Source organism: Hippoglossus stenolepis, chromosome 21 (assembly GCF_022539355.2).
Source record: "Hippoglossus stenolepis isolate QCI-W04-F060 chromosome 21, HSTE1.2, whole genome shotgun sequence".
Classification (NCBI taxonomy): Eukaryota; Metazoa; Chordata; class Actinopteri; order Pleuronectiformes; family Pleuronectidae; genus Hippoglossus; species Hippoglossus stenolepis.
The window spans coordinates 2,053,846-2,077,735 of NC_061503.1; the positions used below are offsets into that span (position 1 = coordinate 2,053,846).

Below are 23,890 nucleotides of genomic sequence, written 5' to 3' on the forward strand. Positions count from 1 at the left end.
AACCAAACCCCTCTCACACTAATGTGTGTGAATGACACATGTCCATTATGAGCATGAGCAAGGATTGAAGACCCACCATTTAAAAGCCTGCACATGTGAGACACAAAGACCATGTAGATGCTCTGATAGAGTAGATGTCCCCTAAACAGAGGACAAGAGTCTGCCAAACCCATGGTAGAAATCACTTGTAGTATTCTCTGCATTCACATGCAAAGTGCAAACTGGGCACACCATATGCAACAGCTGCTTCTCCACAGAACACTGCAGGGTCCACTGGTAAAAATCAGGATGGAGCCTCAAAGTCACCCTGAGGTTCCCAGGGTAGTGTACAAACAAGCAAGATGCACAGGAAGTGCATGAATGTTACTTGCGTGTTTGGTTTTGGCCAAAGTCAAGAAGAACAAAGCTGCCTTAAGAAATAACATCTTCATGTTTATATGTTCAAGTAGGTCAAAGAGAGGCCCTGTGAGGGTTTACACAACATCAGCCACATATTTGAACAGGGACTCTATGATTAATACCTGTACCATCAAACTGCACAGCCTGAGAAATGATCCGACAGTATGTGGTTCTAAATAGAAGTGTGTGCATGGGTGTGTGTGTGTGTGTGTGTGTGCATGCATGCATGATATTGTGGGTGTGTGTACACTATCCTCTGCACAGCACCTGTGTGTTGTCTGGTCGGTGATGCAACTTGCTGTATTAAGAAACATTTTGCACTTCCTCTGTGTCATTTTCTTCAAAGTTAAAAGGTGTTCTAATGCAGATTCAATCTTCATACAAGTGGAGACAAAGAGATACATTTGGACTATTAAAATATTTAACATTTTAATATTGATTATTGGTTTTATTAGGCTATTTAAATATGATCAATGGTGAAACTGTATATGTTAATTCCTCCATCTCATACGACAGTGTACAAGTTAAGTACTTAATAAATAGATTGTATAGTTTGAACTCACTTATGCATTACATTTAAACAATTTTAATGGAACATCCTTTTCTCTGAACATGATGCTCCTCTGTGTTTTTCATTAAAAAGACAAACATAATAAAGGGGTTCCTCAGATTTTTTTTTCAGGCAGTTCAAGTTGGTTTTCAACAAGCAGCGTCAGTCTTGTGTGTGTCTGTGTGTGTCTGTGTGTGGCTGGTCCTCACCAATTCAACGGGCTGTTTGAGGGTTAACACTTGGTTTTGGGCGAGGGAATGCATTATGTCAATCAGTGTCCCCACAACTATAGAGAGACGTGCATGTGTGTGTGTGTGTCTGTGTGTCTTTTGGGCCTGAATGATAAGAACCGCAAATTCTGACCAGTTTGTGTATCATGTAATCCTCTCTGGTCTCCAGGTAACAATGCCACATCCATCGTCAACTGTCTGCAGATACTGGGACAAAGCCTGGATGCCAGGTAAGGACAGAATAACTGTGACACGTGTGTGTCATCACAGCAGGGATGGCGTTTAAAGGTGCTACATGTAAGTTTAGCCCCTGAACAGCTCATTTCGGGAGCAGGAGTTATGGAGACTGATGATGGTCAATCACCAAGAGCTTCAGCCAACGTTTACAAGTAAAGAAACAGATTTTGATGCTTGTTTAGCTCTACAAAACTGAACTCTTTGTAAGGTGGCTGATATACATGGCCTGATCCTGAGACTCAACGTCTTCAAACACATCACAGTCTAGACATGAACGCACTCTAAGCTGGCATAAACGGAATAATCACTAAATGTCAACCGTACAAAATGTCAAACCCCTGTAGATGACATTAAGCCTACAACTGCTGCACATGGCCATCATAGAATTCATCTGTACCAAATGTGACTTTTTGTGAATGTTTCACCATTAGCATCACGGAATCTGCAGAAGTCTGTGCTCTTTCTCAAGTTTTCACTGAAACCACCAATATCAATCCACATTTCACCTCAGCGATGGCATACAGCATGAGACGTGTCCAACAAAACATCATTGTCATCAAGATCTTTCACATGACTAAGGAGTCATAAAGGACCAGGGTTACTCTCAGATTTCAGTGAGGACATCTTACAAACTAACAGTTCCAGGAGCTGGATATCATGAGGCATATATATACCCTGCAGACTTATTTTAGTTGAGAGCTCCGGTCAACCACTGAATGATTCAGTGAATTGATGACTGATTCTACTGATTTGGGACAAAAATAACTGCTTGAAACATCAGCAATAGCAACAGGTCATAAGGCGAGTCACTGGACATGTTGATAGAAGTTTTGGATAACCCTCGTGGAGCAGATGGAAAACTACCTCAAACAGTTTGTTGAGCTTTAGACTGAAAGTTTTGAATTCTACAGATTTCAATAGAGTTCAAATATTAACCTCTCTCCATGTGTAACAGAATTTCATATAAAAAGGGGACAGTCCTATCCGTTGGTGGAATAAACCATCTCTTGTGTAGATAATTGCTGAAAACGTAACTCTCCCCATACATCAGGACAGTGATGAAGACTGGTCTGGAGTCAGTGAAGGTGGCCCTGCGGTCGTACTTTGACAGCGCGGCAGAGGATCTGGAGAAGACACAGGAGAACCTCAAGCTGGGTCAGTTCACCCACAGCAGGGAGCAGCCACGAGGTGTCACTCAGATCATCAACTACACCACCTTCGCCCTGCTGCCTGTCCTGTCCTCCCTGTTCGAGCACATCGGACAGAACATGTTCGGAGAGGACCTCATATGTGAGTACCCACTTGTGGTGTTCATACCACGTTTGATTCAGGCATCAAGGGTGAAATCGTGCTTGTTAATCTTTATTTCCTCATGAAGAGTTGAAAAAATAAAGCATTTTATATTCGTTAAAACCTTTTTAAATGGAGAATTGTCAGATTTCCAATATAGAATGTATTTAGTCTATTCCAATACAGAGGAATTTCTATATTTCCATTTAAAAAAAGGTTTTTTGTTTGCCTTTCTTCCTCCAGTGGATGATGTCCAGGTCTCCTGCTACAGAATCCTCAACAGCCTTTACTTTCTGGGAACCAACAAAAGCATCTATGTAGAGAGGTGCAGTATGAGTATACCCTACAAATATCTTTTATAAAAACAGAAAACCTCTTCCAGTATCATGTTTCTTACACATCTGTGGATAGGCGTTCATGTTCATCTGTGCATAGTAAATTTATTTACAGCAAAGATGGATGACCACTGACACAACAATGTCACATGTCAATGACAACTAACAAACATGAAATTCCATAAAGTTCACAAAGGAATTCTAAAGTCATGAAAGTTTCTTTGTGCTGAACACTGATGCAGTTCAATTACAATTAAAGTACAATTTAAAACTTATTACCTAACTATTAAATGTCTCAACGTTTTTCGCCTTGCTTATGAGACATGTTTTTTTATTGATTTTGACATTTATTAATCACTTGATTAAAAAATTTAAATAAATTATAGATCATGAAAATAATGAAAATCTTTAACCTCTCCTCTTCTGCCCTTTTCTCTTTTTTCCTCTCTTCTTCTGTCCTCTCCTCCTCTGTCCTTTTCCTCTCGTGTCCTGACCTCTTCTCTTCTGTTCTGTCCTCGCCTCTCCTGTCCTCTTCTTTCCTCCCCTCTCCTGTCCTCTGTCCTCTCCTCTTTTGTCCTCCCCTCTCCTGTCACCTCCTCTCCTCTCCTGTTTTCTCCTCTTCTGTCCTTTCCTCTGTCCTCTCCTCTCCTCTTCTGTCCTTTCCTCTGCCCTCTCCTCTTTTGTCCTTTTCCTCTCCTGTCCTCTGTCCTCTCCTCTCCAGACAGCGTCCAGCATTAGGAAAGTGTCTCGCTGCCTTCTCAGCAGCCTTCCCCGTTGCTTTTCTTGAGCCACACATCAACAAGTTCAACAGCTTCTCCATCTACAACAGCAAAGGGACTAAAGGCAGAGGCGGTACGGAAGAATGTGGTTTTCATTTGAATGTTTAGCTGCACTGTGAGCTTGTCTTCTACATAGATTAGGGGAAGGATAATGGTAGACGTACAAGACATGCGATTATTGATGTAATTCCATTGCCTGAGATTTACTCTCGTTCTATATACAACTCAGTCCTCCATACGGTACTGAGAGATTAAAATCAGAGTATGGTGCAGAGGGCCGAGCTCTTTCTGTTATTTGTAATCACTACAGCTGGGACCTTAAAGAAAGACAGCTGGGGGCACAAGCAGTGTGCACGAGCTGCTGATGACACAACAGATATATAATATACAGTATATAACAAGTATCAGCTATCTAAGACAAACTTAGTAGCATTAATGTATCCAAGTAATGATTAAGCTTTGTATTAAGGTTTCAGTTTAGCACATTTGTTCAGAAGATACTACCAAAGGCAAAAGACTAATGGTGATGAAAAGCATGTTACAGGAAATATAACAGAGTGAATAGTGATCATTAGGCCTCAGCATCACATCTCCATGTGGGGTCAGGCCAGAGGACCTCCCCACAGCTAACAGGAGAAAAGTCTTGGATTTTTCACCACAGACCCTACCATCGCAGCTCTTCTATTGGGTTGTACAAATGAGATTTTGGTGAAAGGACAACAGGAATCACTGGTTGATATTACCAAAACATGGTGTAATTGTAAGAAAGATTCTAAGTGCATTTGTCTTTCTTCCTCCCGGCTCTAGGTCACGCAGGTCACGTTGGGGAGGTGTGTGCTGTGATCCCGAACTTAGACAAGTCCCTGGAGGAGATCATGGAGTTGGCAGAGTCTGGCATGAGATACACTCAGATGCCCCATGTCATGGAGGTAGGAAATAAAGAGAAATAAAAAAAATGTGAAAATGCATATAACAGAATTACAGAACTGGGTTCGACCATAGACCTAACTTCCTCAGGGTGCTCATCCATGTGACGTATTTGATTGTAGGTGCTTGTTCATTGTGGGCCTTGTTGTGTTTCTCTATAATCTTTAAGGTCTCAACCTTTTTATGTAATGCGACTTGAGATAATGCATTTTATGATTTGGCGCGATACAAATTTTAATTGAAATTAATTGAATTGAATTGTTGACTGAACCCAAATAGCACTAATATAATGTTTGTATGTGTGTGGTTCGCTGTCAAACTTTTCTTCCTTTTTCTGCAGGTGGTGTTGCCCATGTTGTGCAGCTACATGTCTCACTGGTGGGAACATGGACCGGAGAGCCACTCGGACAAAGCCAACAGCTGCTGCACCTCCGTGACCTCGGACCACATGAACACTCTGCTGGGAAACATTCTCAAGATCATCTACAATAACCTGGGAATAGATGAGGGGGCCTGGATGAAGAGACTGGCCGGTAAACATGACCACTCAGTGTGTGTGTGACAGACAAACAGACAGATGCTGTGTCCTTGTTCTTCTTTCCACACATCACTTCACAAATGATGTTGACTGCACTTAAAATAATCAAGGGGCCCGCTTAGTTTTCTTAAATTACATTACATGCAGTGTTGTTCACCTCATTGCATCTAAGCCTGCACTGAAACAAACATAATCCCGTCTCTTGAAATATTTAAAATGTTCTGCTTTTGCTGGCACATTGCTGAACCTGTATATTGAACAGTATCTTGATGACAGCACACTCAGCTGGCGTTTTACTCGGAACATATTACTAAAACTAAAAGAGTCCTGCATTATATCCTCCTCAATGAATGTTATAAAGTTCAGATTTTATTCAAACTGTTTTCAGAGGTGCTGATTCTGCGTGATAATTGTATATTAATGAGTGTAGGCGAAATAATATTTACAGTTTTACAGCAGCACATGCATCCTTCAGATCAACACCTCTGAAATTGAACACAAACTGAACTACAGGATTGTTGGATTAGATAACAAACTGCAAACTGAGTCTATACAAACACACACACACACACACACACACTAACACGGCAACAATAACTACTTGCTGAATCCTAACTCTTACCCTAACCTTAACCTAAATCTAACTTTATCCTAAACGTCCCCATAATGTGACTGTGTTAACAAATTTAGGTCCCAACAAAATCAGTAATACATGGACCACACACACACATACAAACACAAACACACGTCTTTTGTATGTTTAACTCTCGTACCTCATCTCTGTCCCTGCCCCCTAAGTTTTCTCTCAGCCGATCATCAGTAAAGCCAAAGCTCAGCTGCTCAAGACCCATTTCCTGCCTCTGATGGAGAAACTCAAAAAGGTGAGTCTTGTCATTTTATAATGAGTTGTAGACTCCTTTCTCAGTGTTACAACACAAGAAAATAAAATACTGTCTGGTTACAAACTGCAACAGGTTAAATGACTTGACAGCAAGAATACAAATCTGACTCGGTGTGCAGGTGATGGATCTGGACTGAAAACTGGACAAATCTAACACTTCGTACTGACAACTCAATTTTGAAATGTCTCATTTATATTCCTGCAGCTTCAGGCGTAATGATGTGATATTGAACTGCTGTTTAACATTAATGTTCATTCACCTGCCAATGTAACACAAAAACCAGACACTACAAAAGTAACATGACACAACAAGAAGTGTGGCTTACATCAGCTTTTAGAATAACAGCATTTACAGTAATTAAAAATGTGATTGTTATATCACTGCTAGGGTCCATCCATTCAGTGGATGCCCATTAACAGATGTCAATCCTATGCTGTATATGCAGAAAGCAGCAGTCGTGTTGATGGATGAGGAACACAGCAAAGCAGAGGGGAGGGGTGAGATGTCAGAGACGGAGCTCCTCATCATGGACCAGTTCACCATACTGGTCAGAGACCTGTACGCCTTCTACCCGCTCCTCATCCGATTTGTTGACTACAACAGGTACACTGCTCCAAATGACGACTTCCTGTACTGTCCTGTTTTTTGTTTCAAACAACCAACATGACTTGCGTTTGATTTAGATGCGATACATGACAGTCATGTGATGCAGCTTATATGCATGTCCCGCTGATACTCTGTTCAGTATTCACTTCAGTACAATACAGAACACAGAAGTGCCATGATTCACTGACTCCCTTTATTCACTGACAGGGCCAGATGGCTGAAAGAGTCCAACCCAGAGGCAGAGGAGCTGTTCCGCATGGTGGCCGAGGTTTTCATCTTCTGGGCCAAGTCTCATGTAAGAAAATCAAATCAATCAAATTGTATTTGAATAGCCCATATTCACAAATCACAATTTGTCTCATACAGCTGAACAAGATATGACATTCTCTGTCCTTAACCCTCAGCAAGAGTTTAAAAACAACTACACAACAAAAACAAGGGAGTGTGTGAGTGTAGAAACCTCAGAGTCGTGTGTGAGGACGGACAGAAGTGCAATGGATGTTGCATGTGACATAGCACATCAACAAAATGTAGTATTTTTTTTTTATGTAGTATTAAAAGTATTTATACAAAAGAAAATGTGAAATGAGATGAAGGAACCAGTAATGATGGGGGTATTGGAAATAATGGCACATGTGAGTAGGCATATTGTCTGTCAGAGGAATCTGCCATCACAGTCACGATGTACAATCACAATCCACCATCAAGATCACTGTTAAGACATAAGCTCTGATGGTGGGACTGACTGAGTGCATAAAGAGAACACCGCTTACATTCATGTTCTTAGAACTCTACGGACTAATGATTTTGATCGTTAGTACCTGATTGAATTACTCCATCACCCTGATCACACTTCATGGAGCTTTCAGCAGCCTTGAGCCCTACGTGTTTGTTAACTGGTCCCCAGAGTGTAGTCCTCTCAGTTTTTATAGTCTTTCTGAACCAGTTTGTAACCCAAACCCCGGGAGAAATCAAATGTGCTTATACTTGATCCGAATGGCCTCATTTTTCTGCAGAACTTCAAGAGAGAGGAGCAGAACTTTGTGGTCCAGAATGAAATCAACAACATGTCCTTCCTGATCACTGACACCAAGTGTAAGATGTCAAAGGTAAGGGCACATGGAGGGTGGTGAATATGTGTGTGTTTGTGTCAACATAGGATTTATCAGAATCAGGTTGTATTGCCAAGCAGGTTTACACATACAAGGAATTTGCTGTGGTGTATTTGTGCAAGTAAAAATTTTGAAAATATAAAAAATGTTAAAATGGGTAACAAAATTGAATATTAAAAAAAAATACTTTAAGCACCAGGGGAGGGATTGTGCAATATGTTGTAAGTAAACACTAGAGACTGGATTGTGCAAAGTACAGATAGTCTGTTGTGTCAAAGTGTCACAGTCACAGGCAGGGACATCAGTGCAGTCCAGTGATAGGGACCCAGGCCTTGTTGATGAGGCCAGCAGCAGTTGGGGGAAAAACTCTTTTGTGGCCTGATGGCCTACAGCCTCCTGCCAGAGGGAAGTAGCTCTAAGAGTCCATGTCCAGGGGGTCAGCCACAATGTTACCTGCACGCATCAGAGTCCTGGAGTCGTACAGGTCCTGGAGAGAGGGCAGGTTGCAGACCATCACCTTCTCGGCGGAGCGAATGATGTGCTGCAGTCTGGCCCGGTCCTTGGCAGTATTCATGTTTATTAATCTTGGAATGAAATCATGTCACTGCCTGAGCAAACATCAAACAAATGCAGCAGGAACATTTATACACATTACAATCAATAACCAACAGTGGCCTCACTTTTTGTGTCATGTGAATGAAAAACCTGGCTGTGTTCATCTCTTGTCTTGTGATGGTGGAATCTCCACAGGGAATAGTTTCAGACCAGGAGAGGAAGAAGATGAAGAGGAAGGGAGATCGATACTCGATGCAGACGAGTCTCATCGTTGCTACTCTGAAGCGTCTGCTGCCTGTTGGGCTCAACATCTGTGCCCCCGGAGAACAAGAGCTCATCACACTGGCTAAAAACCGCTTCACCCAGGTATCAAATATAATATTTATATTTTAAACTTTGATGTCTGGTTTAATATGTGGTAGAGACATTCCTTCTGTATAACAAGAGGCTAACACGTTCAAATTCAAGTTACAGGTCTGGGATTTGAATGATCTGTGTGAACAGGAACACCTCAGCTGACTGACTGACTTTTTAACTTTTGTTGCTCATATAGCGAACAATTCATCACCACAAAAATGTAGTTTGATAGTCTTTGATAGTTCAGACTTTCGGATCAATTGCAGGAAGTTGAGACAGTAGCCTTACTGGTTTCTTCAGGTGTCACTAGAAATATAAATGATCATTCATGACCTGTAATCTAAAGGGTTAACTTCTCAATACTACTTTGCCATTTTATGCCTTTATTAGATAGAGATAGTGGACAGCAATGATGGAAAGAGAGCTGCAACAAAGGCCGACAGAGAGACACTGTGGTTCTTAACCCCAAAGCCAAGTGGTTAGCCCCATCTGCAGGTTTATCTTGATCTCCTCGTAAACTGTACGTTTGCTCTGTCAACAGAAAGATACAGAGGATGAAGTCAGAGAGATCATCAGGAACAATCTCCATCTACAAGGAAAGGTAAGAACACAGTCAAGTACCTTGTCCGGGAATGTAACAAGATCAAGGTAAGGTGTATATGTGGTACAAATGAAGACTTTATATTTACATTGTAGTAAAGATACATTTGAAAGCTGTTGTTCTGAATAATGATGAATTTAATCTTGTGTTTTTGTAAAGGACCGTTTGAGTCTTTGTCTCACAATCTATAGAAAAGCCACATATATATTTAGATGTGTTTATTTGATGTGATTGTGACTGTATGTGTTTGTCTTGTACAGCTGGAGGACCCAGCGATCCGATGGCAGATGGCTCTGTACAGGGACCTCCCTAATCACTATGAGGACACGTCCGACCCAGAGAAGACCGTGGAGAGAGTCCTGGACATCGCTCATGTCCTCTTCCACCTAGATCAGGTGAGTGTCTCATATTTGTATTGATGTGATGTGTATTTGTGATCCTCCCGGACAAGAACTGCTCCTCCAGGAAAAGCTGCCCTGCACATCGTTTGAAGCCAGTGTAGATGATATGGTCTTGAGACAGTGACCCCACTACCCACTAAGTTTAGTGTGTGTGTTTAGGTGGAGCACCCTCAGCGCAGTAAGAAGGCAGTGTGGCACAAACTGCTGTCCAAACAGAGGAAGAGAGCAGTGGTCGCTTGCTTCAGGATGGCACCACTCTATAACCTGCCCAGGTAACTTATACAGGCACACACACATTACCACACTCATACCGTGCATTATGATTTAGATCTGCACATCTGTTATATCTTTTAAAAACAGTTAAAATATGATTATGAAGGGATTTCATCTTCTTGTATCTCCCCAAACTAGGCACCGGGCTGTGAACTTGTTCCTGCAGGGCTATGAGAAGTCCTGGATCGAGGCAGAGGAACACTACTTTGAAGATAAACTCATCGAGGACCTCGCTGTTAGTTCATTTCAATATGTTGTTCGCCCCTGGTCAGAATTTTGTTACTTTTTTCCAGTGTGTACCGCTGAGTCTCCTCTGATTGTGAATGTGTGCTCATGTCAGAAACCAGGTGAACAAGAGCACTCTGAAGAGGAGGAAGGGGTGAAGCACATTGATCCTCTGCATCAACTCATTCAGCTGTTCAGCAGAACAGCCCTCACAGAGAAGTGGTGGGTTCTCACATGTTACACTGACACAATCCTCAGTTATAGGATCTGTTTTGATGAAATCATAGTAAGAAGATTGTAAACTACAGATTACAAAAATAGCATCCTTTATACTTACCAATACCTATATTGACCAGAGCAAATCATCTCGATTGTAAACATAATGAACACATTGACTGCTTAATAGAAAGATTATGTATAGTTATGATAATAATGGATATTAAAAAATATGTGGAACAGTGAGCCTCAGATTATAGTTCTGTCGACAAACAACTGCCCGTTTACACATGTAATTTACTCTACTTTAACTTTATTTATTTATATAGCACCTTTAAAAATAGGTCTACAAAGTGCTTTGACAGACAAAGCAAACACAGGATACTCGGGGTAATATCAAAAAGGAATTTACACTAATCAAACTATTTATTGATCATCACAACAAGAAGACGGCATCACCTAAAAGCAGCAAATACAAATAAAAAGAATAAAAGCAATAAAACTTCAAAAGTTAAAAGGACGACATCACATGAAGGCAAGTCTGTAAACTGGGTTTTAAGAAGTGATTTAAAAGAAGTCACATGTCCGAGCCTTATCTCCTCAGGCCGGTCGTTCTAAAGCTGATTGGCCCTGATGGCAAAATGTAGGAAGAAGGGTAGTCATCTATCTGCTGTTTTATCTGCGCCTGGATCAGACTCACTATTCAGCTCCGTTCACCATTCATCAGCATGTTTGAATCCAAACAATGAGCTACATGTGGCTGAAAGTTGGTTTCATTGTTATCAGCAGCACACAAGAGAAAGCTCCACAGTAACCATTTAAACAAATGCTAGAATTATAAGCTTCATATTCAGCCATTAGTGGGGTTTGTCAAATTCTGCTAATTGGTGTGTGTGTGTGTGTTTCCTGCTGCAGTAAACTGGATGAGGATATTCTTTACATGGCCTACGCTGACATCATGGCTAAGGTACCAGACTAACAAAGCTGTTGTAACTCATTATGCCAGAAACTGTAACTTATTTGAATGACCAGATGCTAATGACTGTGATAATAGTGACAAAGCCCATTTCTTTTCCATCTCTCTTCTGCCCTCAGAGTTGCCACGATGAAGAGGATGAAGATGGTGAGGAAGTGAAGAGTTTTGAGGTAGGTGTGTGTCCGTCAGTCTCCGTGGTCGTCTCCTGCTTCAACTGTTTTTGCGACAGTTTGTCAGACCTGAAAAGTGATTTTTTTTTGTATGAATAGGAGAAGGAGATGGAGAAGCAGAAGCTGTTGTATCAGCAGGCTCGTCTACATGACCGAGGAGCTGCTGAGATGGTGCTGCAAACCATCAGTGCAAGCAAAGGTCGGTTCAACTCCTCAGTGATTCTTCTCAGATAGTTTTGGCCACAGTGACAATTTTTTACAAAACAACAAAAATCTGTTGCACCATTCAGAAAGTTTGAAAATGACTCTGTAGACAGCAGTGAATGGGAGTTCATATGGATCTGATGGTACTACACCTGCAACAGGGACTATGTTTACACGATCAGACTCAGAATAAGCAATGCTCGAATTAAGTGTGGAGTATTCTGACCATGTGCACGTCTTAGTCACATAATAACATAAGCAACTCATGTAAATGTCATAACCAAAATAAGGTCAATAGTCGGAATATCATTCTCCATTTAAACATATTTACTGAAACGCTACAACCATGAACAACTGCATGTCTGAGGTACTTTGGGTGAGAATGATGACATGAGAAGTGTTTTTTTGTTGTTGGAAATTCAGCTTGCTTAGTCATACTGTACCTATTCACAGCTCTTTTGTCCCTCTTGTTCCTCTGCACCAGGTGAGATGGGTCTCATGGTGGCCTCTACTCTGAAGCTGGGCATAGCTATTCTAAACGGAGGAAACTCTACAGTGCAGCAGGTATTAGAGTGTTCGCTCACTTCGGTTTCTGTTGCAAAAACCTTCATTGCTAAGTGTTTACTTTGTATATGGATGTAAGTATTTCCCTGTGCATTTTGTCTGTATAAATCTAGATTGTGACAATGTCTTAACACATACAAGATACAAAACAAAAGGAACTTGCATGGATTATATTTAGTCTAATCCAGTATGTGAAATGTGCATGTTTGTTCATTGTGTCCATGAAAAAGTGTAAAATATAACTCGGCTCTCATTTTGTCTCTCGGACAGAAAATGTTGGATTACCTGAAAGATAAGAAGGATGTGGGCTTTTTTCAGAGTCTGGCTGGTCTCATGCAGTCGTGCAGGTAACTCCACACACTCCGAACCAATATATTTACCATGTATTCATACCACAGCTGGCTTCTTTTAACTGGCTCACTCATAGTCAAGCAACAGAGACACTTCACTGAAACTATGTCTTGTCATCTGGTGATGCTCCACATAACTTCACAACACACATTCACATCAATCTGTGAGAGAGTTGGAGGGAGGGTGTGGAGGGAGGACCAATACTGTGTCATGTGAGACTGACAGATGCAGGCAGCAGCTCAGCAACACAGTTACAGCAGCAAGGGTGCAGGTGACTAAAACACCTGGCACCCAGTTTCATCCAAACTCTGAAGAATGACTCCTCAAGAAATCATGGGACAAAGACATTTTTGTATGACTGCGGTGACTTGCTTGAGAATCATCACATTTTTAAGTTGTTTGTGAGCATACTTTAGATGTTGCCCCTCCAAACACATAGGACATAAGTCCTTCAGAAGCTTCACCCCCCCACATTCATGTAAGTGCATTGCCACGGTGAACCACTGATCTCAACAAGTTGGAATTTGCCACCAGACACATCAGCATTATCTGTAGATAAAATACAACTTCTTCACAAACTACACGTTCAACGAGGAGGATCAGCAGCGACAGTGAGAATGTGTCTGCCCTACAGAACAAGCAGACCATCAGACACTGGTTTACCATTACCACTCCACCAGTGTTATGTGACTGGCTGCTGCCCTTTGAAACACCTCAGTGGTTTTTGCCCTTTCGTTATTTCTCTATCTTCTGTGGGTTAGCTGTTTTTCAGCACACACAGACAATATTCAGCTCGAGGACCGTGAGGAGATATTGGCAGAATTTGACAAAAAGTCTACATTGTCTGGTAGCTAGCTTCCACAGACACCAGCCTGCTGGCAGTAAACTGCTAAATGAACACAAACAGACACCATCAGATCCTTAATGTGACAGATACTGTTCTGAGAACAGATAAAAGGAGAGATACTTCCAATTAAGTGTTGTATGATTGTTTTTTAGCTATAACACGTCAAGCACTGATTAACATCTTTGCCCTGCCATAGATGAAGGTGCTCAGCTCTTTTAAAGGGAGCACAAAATATGTGATTTTCACTATTCACTCCTCTGTGTTTCAGTGTTCTTGATCTAAATGCGTTTGAGAGGCAGAACAAAGCAGAAGGACTGGGGATGGTGACAGAGGAGGGCTCAGGTAAGCTTCATTACTTTTACACTGTAGATTTGTTTCACACCAACAGAAGGAATCTTTGAAACATTTGTTTTTCTGAGTTGGAGTGTTGTTGCTCTGAAACATCACTAAACAAGAAGAAGGCCAGGCCAGCTTTTCTACAACAGATGCAGGTATATTTCTTATATGTCTATAATTGACCTCAGGAAGGTGCATTTAAACTTTTGTATAAAAATCAAAGGCGACTGGTGCTGGGACCACTGGTTTCACAGTGAAACACTGAGGGGTAGATTGTAAGGAATTCATGGTATCCCAAGAAAAGATCGGGAGCGTTCTTCAGGACGGACAATCCTGTAGAAAGAGACCATTATAGAAGATATACTCTGTGGTTCTTATTCTTAATACATGAAGGTTGTCATCATTCTTTATTTTGCTTTGTCCCGTTTACCCTGTCATCCCTTTGGTTCAGCCTTTTGTTCATTTGAATCAGGTGCCAATGGAGAACTACCTTTTGTTTATCAATATTATCAAGTATGATTCCTGCTGTGCAAGTGTATGTGCTCATGATTTGCCTGTTACATCTTCTGTGTGTATGAATTTGTAACAAGTGTTCACAGTCATGTTTTAGATTCAGTTACCTGCATGCAGACAACCTACCACATTAAACTACATTAATTTATAGTTGTAAGTAGATTTTAAGATGCATCGATGAGATGACAGTTGGTGCCACAGACTGTTTTTTAAAGATGGACGACATGTCTCCACGTCCTCTCATTGTGCAAAACTGAAGCCAAAATATCCCCGAGATACGAATGCTGCCTTCTTGTGCTGGTGACCTCATATGGAGCCTGAGTGGTCAAAGTGTGGAGCCACAGTCACTACTGTGCAGACTCAACCAATCACGAGTTAGTCCCAGCTGTCAATCATGACGGGTCAGTCCGTTTTTTTAGGAATCAAAAACTGATTAAAACCAAACTCATCAGAAACAATAGAACATGCATCAGTGTGATAAGAGCTGCTTAAAATGACAGAAACTATCCATGTCCTTAAATTGGTCCCTGTCCCTTCCTTTAACATGGAGGGGCAGGGTGTATCTATACTGCAGCCAGCCACAAGGTGGCGATCCAGAGGTTTTGGCTTCACATTAGGAAGCTGTTGTATTGTCCATCTTTATAAACAGCTTATTGTTGGTACTCAAATTGTTATCATGTTATAATGGGTGCAGCAGTTTGATTTCAGTAATTTCTGGTTTATAAAAAGTTATTCTGGCACAGTACCTTCTCTCGTACTTCAATGTCATTTACACATTTATATAAACACATATGTAGCTGTCTCTTCTTAACTTGAACCAAGACGTTTGAGTGAAGTAAACAGCTTGACTGCTGAGGTGAAACATCCCCAAACACTCATGGGACCATTCATGTTTCAGTCCCATAAGCTGTTTTGGAAAGACTTTTTTCATTGTGTGGATATGAGGATTAAGTAGAACACTCAATTAGTTATTATTTTACCCTAATGATTGAACTATCACATAAGATATGAACCTAGATACTTATTAAGAATCATAGATAACCATGTATAAGTTAATTTCTTAGAAAAATGTGATAATGTGTCCATAAACTGGTTATGGAGACGTCACATCAGAAATGTCACTCCTTTCATGAATGTACTCATTATAAATATAACCTAACCCAACTACATTAATTTAACACAACTGAACTGTTTCAGTGCTTAATACAGCAAAATACTCTCAGCTCCAAACATGGTGCATCCTCTGCTTTCAAATATATGTGTGCGTCGCCGAGTTCTTTCATTAAGTTTGTCGTGTTCCTACCTTCACTCTGAAAAACTAATAATTCTTCATAAACCAGTAATTACTAAAGCTCACAGTGGGTTATTACTCATGGCTGTACCCATTATAGAGATAACTCAACCAGTCATCAACAGCTGATGATGTTCTTTTTTATACCTCCCTCATTATAAATAACTTTTAAAAGCCCCATTAACAAAACAGGTTCCATGTTTGATGCACATCCACAATCAAAAGAAGAAATTTACGCAAACAGTTTCCAGGCACTTCTTTACCCTCGACCTTTATCCAGCTCGACACGTTTTCTGTTATTTGGTCTTTTTTTTTCCATGTTGACCAAACAGCTAAATCCGGAAGTCTCTTTTCCCTATATGTAATCGTTTTCTTTGTTCCTTACTTTCTTTCTCTCTTTCTTTCTTACTTTCTTCCTTCTTTTCTTCCTTTCTTCCTTTCCTCCCCCTGTTTTCCTTTCTCATTTTGGTTTACTGCACTTTCCTCCCTTCCTCAGTCATCACTCATGAGCGTGGTAATTATGCCTTCTGCCATCTTCTTGTGTGTTGGTTGGTCTCTCTCTCTCTTGCTCTTCCACTACGGCTGGTTAGTTGTTGTGTCAGTTCTGTCCAGGTCCTGAGTGTAGACCTTCAAGCCTCGTCTTACCAGCACTGTGCTTGTAGCTACTTTTCTGCCCTCACCATTCTAATCCGTTTTTTTCTTTTTTCTTTCCTTCTTTGGTTGGTTTCTTTTTGAGTGGAGACCAATTACAAGTCACTCCCTGGCTGGATTTGTAGTTGGTCTTTTAACAATGTTTAAAGTCTTAGCCCATTTCTGAGTTTTGGTATAAAATGTCTCATGCCATTCCTTGTCACAGTAGTAAAGTGATGATGATATTATGATGACTTTTTCTGGAACACACCACAGACCAGGCAGAAGTAGAAGTGTAGCTGTGAGCTGTTTACAGATCTATGCCTCCCTCTCAGGATTTGCACAGTATCTGGCACATTCTAAATACTACTAATATGAGTATTTACATTCCCCCCCCACCCCCTCATCCTCCATCCACACCCTCTCAGTCATGTGGTCCACCTGAATTCAGGTGGTTGTTTTGTCTCAGTAATGGAAATGGTTATTGTGTTGGTTGTTTTCTGTTGTGTAGTGTACAGTCTCATCTGTGTTCTCAGCCACTACCTCTGCCTTGTTTCTGACTCACCATCTCAGGGCTGGAATGAATACAAATCCTATAACCCAAACAAAAAGTAGATCAAGCTGAAGACTGGCCTCCAGCAAGGCTGCATCGTCATCGTTTATAGAATAACAATGGATCAAATGTCAAATGATCCCCACAGCAGTGTTTTAGCAGCGTGACTGCTTTGTTTCAGTCTCTCATCGACCTGGAGCAGCAGAAGCAGCAGCCGTTTTCAGAGAAACAGCTGTAAAAAGCCAATATCCTCGAACTGCTCAGCAGCAAAAAGCAGACAGTCAGTCAGTCAGAGAGCAGCTGGTGAACATGTGACAAACTGATGTTTGCCTCAGGGGCTGGTGTAGACCAAACACAGAGCGAAATGAGAGGGAAGGATCATCAGACAACTAATTTAACTTAACTAATTTATAATGAAAGAAAAATGTATTGATAGTATAGTCAGAAACACAGTTCAGTTTTGTTTGCATATTATCTGAGGATTTGTAGGTTTTGTAACATAAATGACCAACAATCCATTTGACAGTAAACCCTACATACTTGTGCAGGTTTGTTAATGCGTGTAAGTTAGCTAATGAGGACGGGAAGTTAAAGACCATGCTTCTTTATTAGGACCTCACACACTAAGATGACTCGCAGGAAGCAACGAGAAAACAGTTTTTGATGCTTAAAGGATTAGTTCACCGAAAATCTATTAAATTAAACTTCCATCAACACTGACATAAGTTACTAATCACATCAGTTAAAGGGATAGTTCACAGAAATATGAAAATGCACTCATTATCTACTCACCACTCTGCTGATGGAGGGGTGGGTGAAGTGTATGAGTCCACAAAACACTTCTGCAGTCTCAGGGGTAAACAGAGTTGACATTTTTCTGGACTCAATCACTTCACAAATCCCTCCATCAGAATAGGGGTGAGTGGATGATGATTGAATTTTAATTTTTCGCTGAACTGTCCCTTTAATTCAACTGACCGACCATTATAAACTAAAAGACAAAATAACACTGTAGGACATGCAGTATTTATAAATACCTACGTTTGAAGGATAATGTAGTGTTAGTGTAGTGGAGATTTATTAGAAAATAAACTCTTAGAAAGATATTCAAACCCTGCTTTTTTCATCTGTTCCTCTTTTCTCCCTCCCTCCTCCCTGAGCTGCGTACTGTACACAGTGTACTTGTCCTTCATGACAAAACCTTATTTGAAAAACCTGTCCTTGTCTATGAGTTTGTATTTTGGCTTCTTTTCCCCCCAGCACAGCATTTAATTTCTTGATTTGGTTTTAGTGATACATTCTGTATATCTGTCCAAAAAAGACGTTTTCTGTACTATTATGCATCACATCCTACAGACCTTCAAGTTTTTAATAATTTAAGAAACCTGTAGAGACATAACACAGATTCCCTTCTTACTTATTAATAAAGAGATAAATTGTGTATCAACAGTGTATCATTCTGCTGTTATCACGCCTGAAAGTGCCTTTACTTTAATCACTAAATTGTATTTTCAGCTTGTAAACTTTAGTCATTGAAAAGCCACAAAATATACAAAATCACACAACAAAACCTAGAAATGCGCTGCTAATACACACTGTGTGAGCTACTTTATTCAGTCAGCAAAGATCACGGCCCAGTCTTACCAGGCCCCTGTGACGTTTGCGAAAAAAGAAAAAATTATGAATTATTTTACTGCCCGGAATGGGACCAGGAAGGGCGGCACAGTCTTCATCTATTGGTGCCAAATGAAACTCTAAATTACTGCTGGAGGCCTTCCCAGCTGTCACTGGGTGAGAGGCTCGGTGCTCCCTACACAGGTTCTGGATTGAAACTCACGAGGTTCTGGCCTTAATGCAACAGTGCTTAACACTGCACTGCTGGGTCACTGTTATCAATGCTTGTGTCATTTACTGTCTTTGTAGGAGCTGATATATATCACAATGATCATTTTCTAGTTGTTACTACAAAGTAATGTACATTGCTCAAAAAAATGAAGGGAACACTTAGGAGCTCAATGAACAAAACATTCATTGAGAACCAAATATCGTAACAATGGTCAATGGAAACCAAAATCATTAACCCCTTGAGGGCTGGATTCAAAATCATAACAGAATCAAAGATAAAATTTGAAATTACAGGCTGATCCAACTTGAATTTGTATCACGACAACTCATAAGGTTGTTCAGTCGTGTGTATGGCCACCACATGCCTGTATGCAATCCCAACAATGTCTAGTCCAGGCAGGCGTTGTCCTGCAACAGGAGGAACCCAGGGCCCACTGCACCAGCGTAAGGTCTGGCAATCACTCTGAGGATTTCATCCCAGCACCGAACAGCAGTCAGGGTATGTTGGCTATGACATGGAGGTCTGTGCGACCCTCCAAGGATATGCCTCCCCAGACCATCACTGACCCACTGCCAAACCGGTGATGCTGGATGATGTTACAGGCAGCACAGTTCACCAAAGCGTCTCCAGACTCTTTCACACTTGTCACATGTGCTCAGTGTGAACCTGTTCTCATCTGTGAAGAGAACAGGGTGCCAGTGGCAGACCTGCCAATTCTGGTGTTCTCTGGCGAATGCCAATCGAGCTGCACGGTCATTTTGTAGGGCTCTGGCAGTGCTTCCCATGTTCTTCCTCGCACAAAGGAGCAGATACCGGTCCTGCTGCTGGGTTGTTGCCCTTCTACGGCCGTGTCCAGCTCTCCTCATTTAATGGCCAGTCTCCTGGTATCTCCTCCATGCTCTTGAGACTACTGGGACACACAGCAAACCTTCTTGCGATGGCATGCATAGATGTGCCATCCTGCAGGAGCTGGACTCTCTGTGCAAGCTGAGTGGGCCTCAGGTCCGGCCTTATGCTACCAATTGTAAGAATGTCACTAGCAAAATGCAAAATGAGAAAAATCACTGAGGAAGGATAAAGAGAGAGAAATGATCTGTGGCAACCACCTGCAAAACCGTTCCCTTTTTGGGGTTTGCCTCGCTGTTACCTCTCCAGTCCAACTGTTGTCCCTTTAAATTTGCACCAAAGCAGGTGAAATTGATTCACAATTGCTTACGCTTCCTAAATGACTAGTTTGCTGTCCCAGAAGTTTAATTGACGTGATGATTAACTGTCCCCTTCATTTTTTGAGCAGTGTATAACAACAATTAAATTCAGAATTCTTTGAGCAGATGCAGTTAGATTAGTTTTTTGGTTGACATCAGCAAAAGTGATCACACATTATGGGCCATGATGAGTGAATCTGAACATGGCACATTGTGGTGGACTGAGCTCTAGATAAGAACAGTTTGAAGATGAAAAAGTGCACTTTCTGTCTTGTTTCAGACCGACAGACTTTCCTCCTGTAGCCCTGTCCACTTTGTCGTCATATTTTATGGATGTATTCTGTCAATGTTCATGTTGTTCTTGTACTGAGTTATTGTGTAGTGTCCCATCAGCCTTCCTCTGACCTTTTTCTTTTGCATGGTTCAAAGCAGCATTTTAACACAGTCAGAGCAGCTGCCCTCAACTTCCTCCAGGTATTTGTAATCTGTGCAGAATCAAAGCAGATCCTCAAACCAATGCATCTTATTTCCAACCATGTATAAACAGCTCTGAAAAGGAAAAAAAACATGAATGGAGCCCAAATCCAGTCCTGACTATAAAATGCTGCAGTTTAAAGACCAGTGCACTTCAGACCACCACCAAGTGCCGTGGCTGCCCACTGCTCATCCAAGTGTGTGTATTTGTGTGAGATTGTGTAAAATAAGACTGGTTTCACTGACTGACAGAACAATACTGGGGATTTGATCACATTAGCTCCATCTTTGAACAGTTCTTCACTCTCCATCTTCTTGTCTTTCTGCCTCTTTCCTGTTTGTTGTTTGCTTTTGTCTTCTCTGTTTCTGACTTTGTTTTTCATGTGTATGTGTGTGTCTCTTCATATGAACGTGTGTGTGCGTTGGTCGTGTGTTTGCACATGCTCATGTTCTTGTGTGTGCCCATGTGTGTCTGCATGTATGTCTTGCTTTGTGCACGTGTGTGTGTGTGTGTGTGTGTGTGTGTGTGTGTGTGTGTGTGTGTGTGTGTGTGTGTGTGTGTGTGTGTGTGTGTGTGTGTGTGTGCTTGTGCGTGTGTGTCTCTTCTTCTCTGGCCAGGTGAGAAGGTCATGCAGGATGATGAGTTCACCTGTGACCTTTTCCGCTTCCTGCAGCTGCTCTGTGAAGGACACAACTCAGGTGTGTGACCTTGTGTGTGTGTTGTTAGTGACGGATCAATCTAGGAATATGGCTGAGAATCTAAAGTTTTAGGTTCATTCACGAATGATGATGTGCTGATACAACTACAGAAAATTGGCACTGCTGGTTTATCTGAGGAGATTGTGAGAAAAGTGTGATTTATCATGTGTCAAAAAACACCAATTACTCCACAATGTACTCAGAATATGACCCCTTTATATGGATATAAGCTTTTCCTATGTGGGTCTTATTCATATGTCTGAGTCAGAGCCATATGATATTTTACTACAACAGTGTTTTAGACATTTTTACAATCACAACATTGCCAGATTTTCGTGATATCCTGTTTCAGACTTCCAGAACTACTTAAGGACACAAACAGGGAACAACACCACTGTCAACATCATCATCTCTACTGTTGACTACCTCCTCAGAGTCCAGGTCAGTTCCTGTCGTTCACAGCTGCTGCTCCATGAAGGATGAGTTGTACAAAACTGAACCTAAAAAGATCAGAAATCATACATTCTGTTCTAAAAGCTATGAAATCTATCATGTCTGCAGATTAAAAAAAATATTACAAATAAAATCCAGATAATAAAAGTGTTTTAATAGACATTTAGTGGCATTTCTCTTTAGTCGTTATGTTTGTTGTTGTGTTACTCAGATGTTATGTTTTTCTTGATTCTTTATTTGTCACATGATGCTCCAAAGCCCCATTCTACTGCCTCTTGACTGTGTTAATAATCTTCTTCCGTTTATTATCTCATGGTGAATCTGTCTCATTCTCTTCTTCTTTTCATTTCCTCCTCTGACCCCTTCTCTATCCCCCTCTCCCCTCCTCCAGGAGTCTATCAGTGATTTCTACTGGTATTATTCCGGCAAAGATGTTATTGACGAGCAGGGCCAGAGGAATTTCTCAAAGGCAATTAATGTGGCCAAGCAGGTGTTCAATACCCTGACTGAGTACATCCAGGTCGGTATTACTACTGTCATTTTATGTAGAACCTTATAGCACCTTCTTTGTATTACCTTTAAAATGGCTTAGAGGAGACATTATATGCTTTTTCACTTTATCTTTCCTGTAGTGTGATATATATCGTTTTTTGTGTTTAAAAATTCTGTCAAGTCAAAAATCCCTAAGTCATGAAAGACCTCGGCAGTAGTCTGGCCGATACTTTGTGATGTCACATGACATCAGGTGTGATGTCACAGCACATTTGCATAATGCACGCCTAGCAGCTAATCTGGCGACGCCCTCTAACAAAGCCAGGCAGAGCTAGAGCGGAGGTGTCGTTTTTGACAAACGCTGGAGGCGGTTGACCAATCACAACAGAGTGGGCCAGCTGACCAATCAGAGCAGACAGGGCTTCATCAGGAGGGAGGGCTTAAAGAGACAGGGGCTAAAACCAAGCATTTCAGACAGAGGCTGACAAAAGGAGCTGTAGCAATGGACCGGGAAGTGATTTTCTAATTATGAACCTAAATATGAGCATAATATGTCTCCTTTAAATGATTGAAAGTGACAGGAATGTTTACAATAGGCACATTTTGACATTCCTTATGTCTGAAAGAAAAAGTTTAAATTGTGGGAAAATGAAATCTTAAAAAGCAACATTTCCCTGATGTTCTATAATATTCTGTGTACTATTCTAATAATATATATATTTAAACTCCTGCTGAGTAAAGTGTGTTAGCTGCGATTGTGACTCTTTACTTGTGATGTTGAAGGGTCCGTGCACTGGCAACCAGCAGAGTTTGGCCCATAGCCGTTTGTGGGATGCTGTGGTTGGTTTTCTCCACGTCTTCGCTCATATGCAGATGAAACTGTCTCAGGTAAGATAAAAACAAGTGTGTGGGTGTGTATGGACGAAAGTTCTAAGATGCTGTTCTTGTAATGGTAATGTTTAGTTTGCAGCTGACCAGGCACATTTGTTGAATGTTGTCTCCAACATTCAACTATCCGAAGACAGCAAGTGCTTAAAATACGTTTGTAGAAATTCATGACTGAAATGCTTCTAGTGAACAGCAGCAGAGATATGTGATCACTGTTCAAACAAAATCAAGCAATCAATCAAATTTATCTGTATAGAAAATATAAAACTACCACAGAAATCCATTTTGGCAGGGTAGAAAACTTAGAAACCTCAGCGAGCCACATGTGAGGGATCCCTCTCCCAATGATGAGCTAGTTCTTGCTGGATGGTTAAAGTCTGAGTATGTTTTCTTCAGGACTCCAGTCAGATTGAGTTACTAAAGGAACTGATGGACTTGCAGAAAGACATGGTGGTCATGCTGCTGTCTATGCTGGAAGGTAAGTTTATGTTCATGAGCATTTAATCATGTGTTAAACCTTATTCAGATACAAAAATGTTAAACATGTAGCAAACCTAAACTTCTGTCTAAAGCTAGCGATGAATGTGACAGCACACCGCTCGCTGAGTCAGCTGTCAGTTACTAAGACAAACTGAGCCATGTCATAAGCAAACAGGCAGGTACTTGACACAGAGATATAAATATAGTAAGAATAAGTAAATATAGTTAATACTGATAAAAGAGAGTGAACTGTTAGAAAAATGATTACAACCAAAATGGCTAAAAGAGCATTTTTAGTCAAAAGCAAGACTGAAGAGGTAGGTTTTAAGTTTATGTTTAAAAATGTCAACAATTCTGGCTGCTCTCATATCCTCTGGCGGACTGT

General features: G+C 41.0%; 1 protein-coding gene across 1 annotated transcript in view; it reads left to right on the forward strand.

Annotated features, from left to right (window-relative positions):
- Positions 1 to 23,890, forward strand: part of ryr2a (ryanodine receptor 2a (cardiac)) — a 162,231-nt gene that overhangs the window by 118,835 nt on the left and 19,506 nt on the right. The window contains exons 67-93 of the mRNA XM_047338421.1: positions 1,349 to 1,409; positions 2,468 to 2,706; positions 2,950 to 3,031; positions 3,763 to 3,893; positions 4,628 to 4,749; positions 5,088 to 5,280; positions 6,084 to 6,166; positions 6,633 to 6,790; positions 7,001 to 7,088; positions 7,810 to 7,902; positions 8,656 to 8,826; positions 9,359 to 9,418; positions 9,679 to 9,813; positions 9,979 to 10,091; positions 10,231 to 10,327; positions 10,433 to 10,539; positions 11,449 to 11,500; positions 11,629 to 11,679; positions 11,779 to 11,878; positions 12,368 to 12,447; positions 12,718 to 12,794; positions 13,914 to 13,987; positions 21,112 to 21,192; positions 21,545 to 21,633; positions 22,037 to 22,165; positions 22,921 to 23,025; positions 23,422 to 23,503. Coding sequence (XP_047194377.1) covers positions 1,349 to 1,409; positions 2,468 to 2,706; positions 2,950 to 3,031; positions 3,763 to 3,893; positions 4,628 to 4,749; positions 5,088 to 5,280; positions 6,084 to 6,166; positions 6,633 to 6,790; positions 7,001 to 7,088; positions 7,810 to 7,902; positions 8,656 to 8,826; positions 9,359 to 9,418; positions 9,679 to 9,813; positions 9,979 to 10,091; positions 10,231 to 10,327; positions 10,433 to 10,539; positions 11,449 to 11,500; positions 11,629 to 11,679; positions 11,779 to 11,878; positions 12,368 to 12,447; positions 12,718 to 12,794; positions 13,914 to 13,987; positions 21,112 to 21,192; positions 21,545 to 21,633; positions 22,037 to 22,165; positions 22,921 to 23,025; positions 23,422 to 23,503 — 2,853 coding nt within the window. The remainder of the gene's footprint in view (positions 1 to 1,348; positions 1,410 to 2,467; positions 2,707 to 2,949; positions 3,032 to 3,762; positions 3,894 to 4,627; positions 4,750 to 5,087; positions 5,281 to 6,083; positions 6,167 to 6,632; positions 6,791 to 7,000; positions 7,089 to 7,809; positions 7,903 to 8,655; positions 8,827 to 9,358; positions 9,419 to 9,678; positions 9,814 to 9,978; positions 10,092 to 10,230; positions 10,328 to 10,432; positions 10,540 to 11,448; positions 11,501 to 11,628; positions 11,680 to 11,778; positions 11,879 to 12,367; positions 12,448 to 12,717; positions 12,795 to 13,913; positions 13,988 to 21,111; positions 21,193 to 21,544; positions 21,634 to 22,036; positions 22,166 to 22,920; positions 23,026 to 23,421; positions 23,504 to 23,890) is intronic.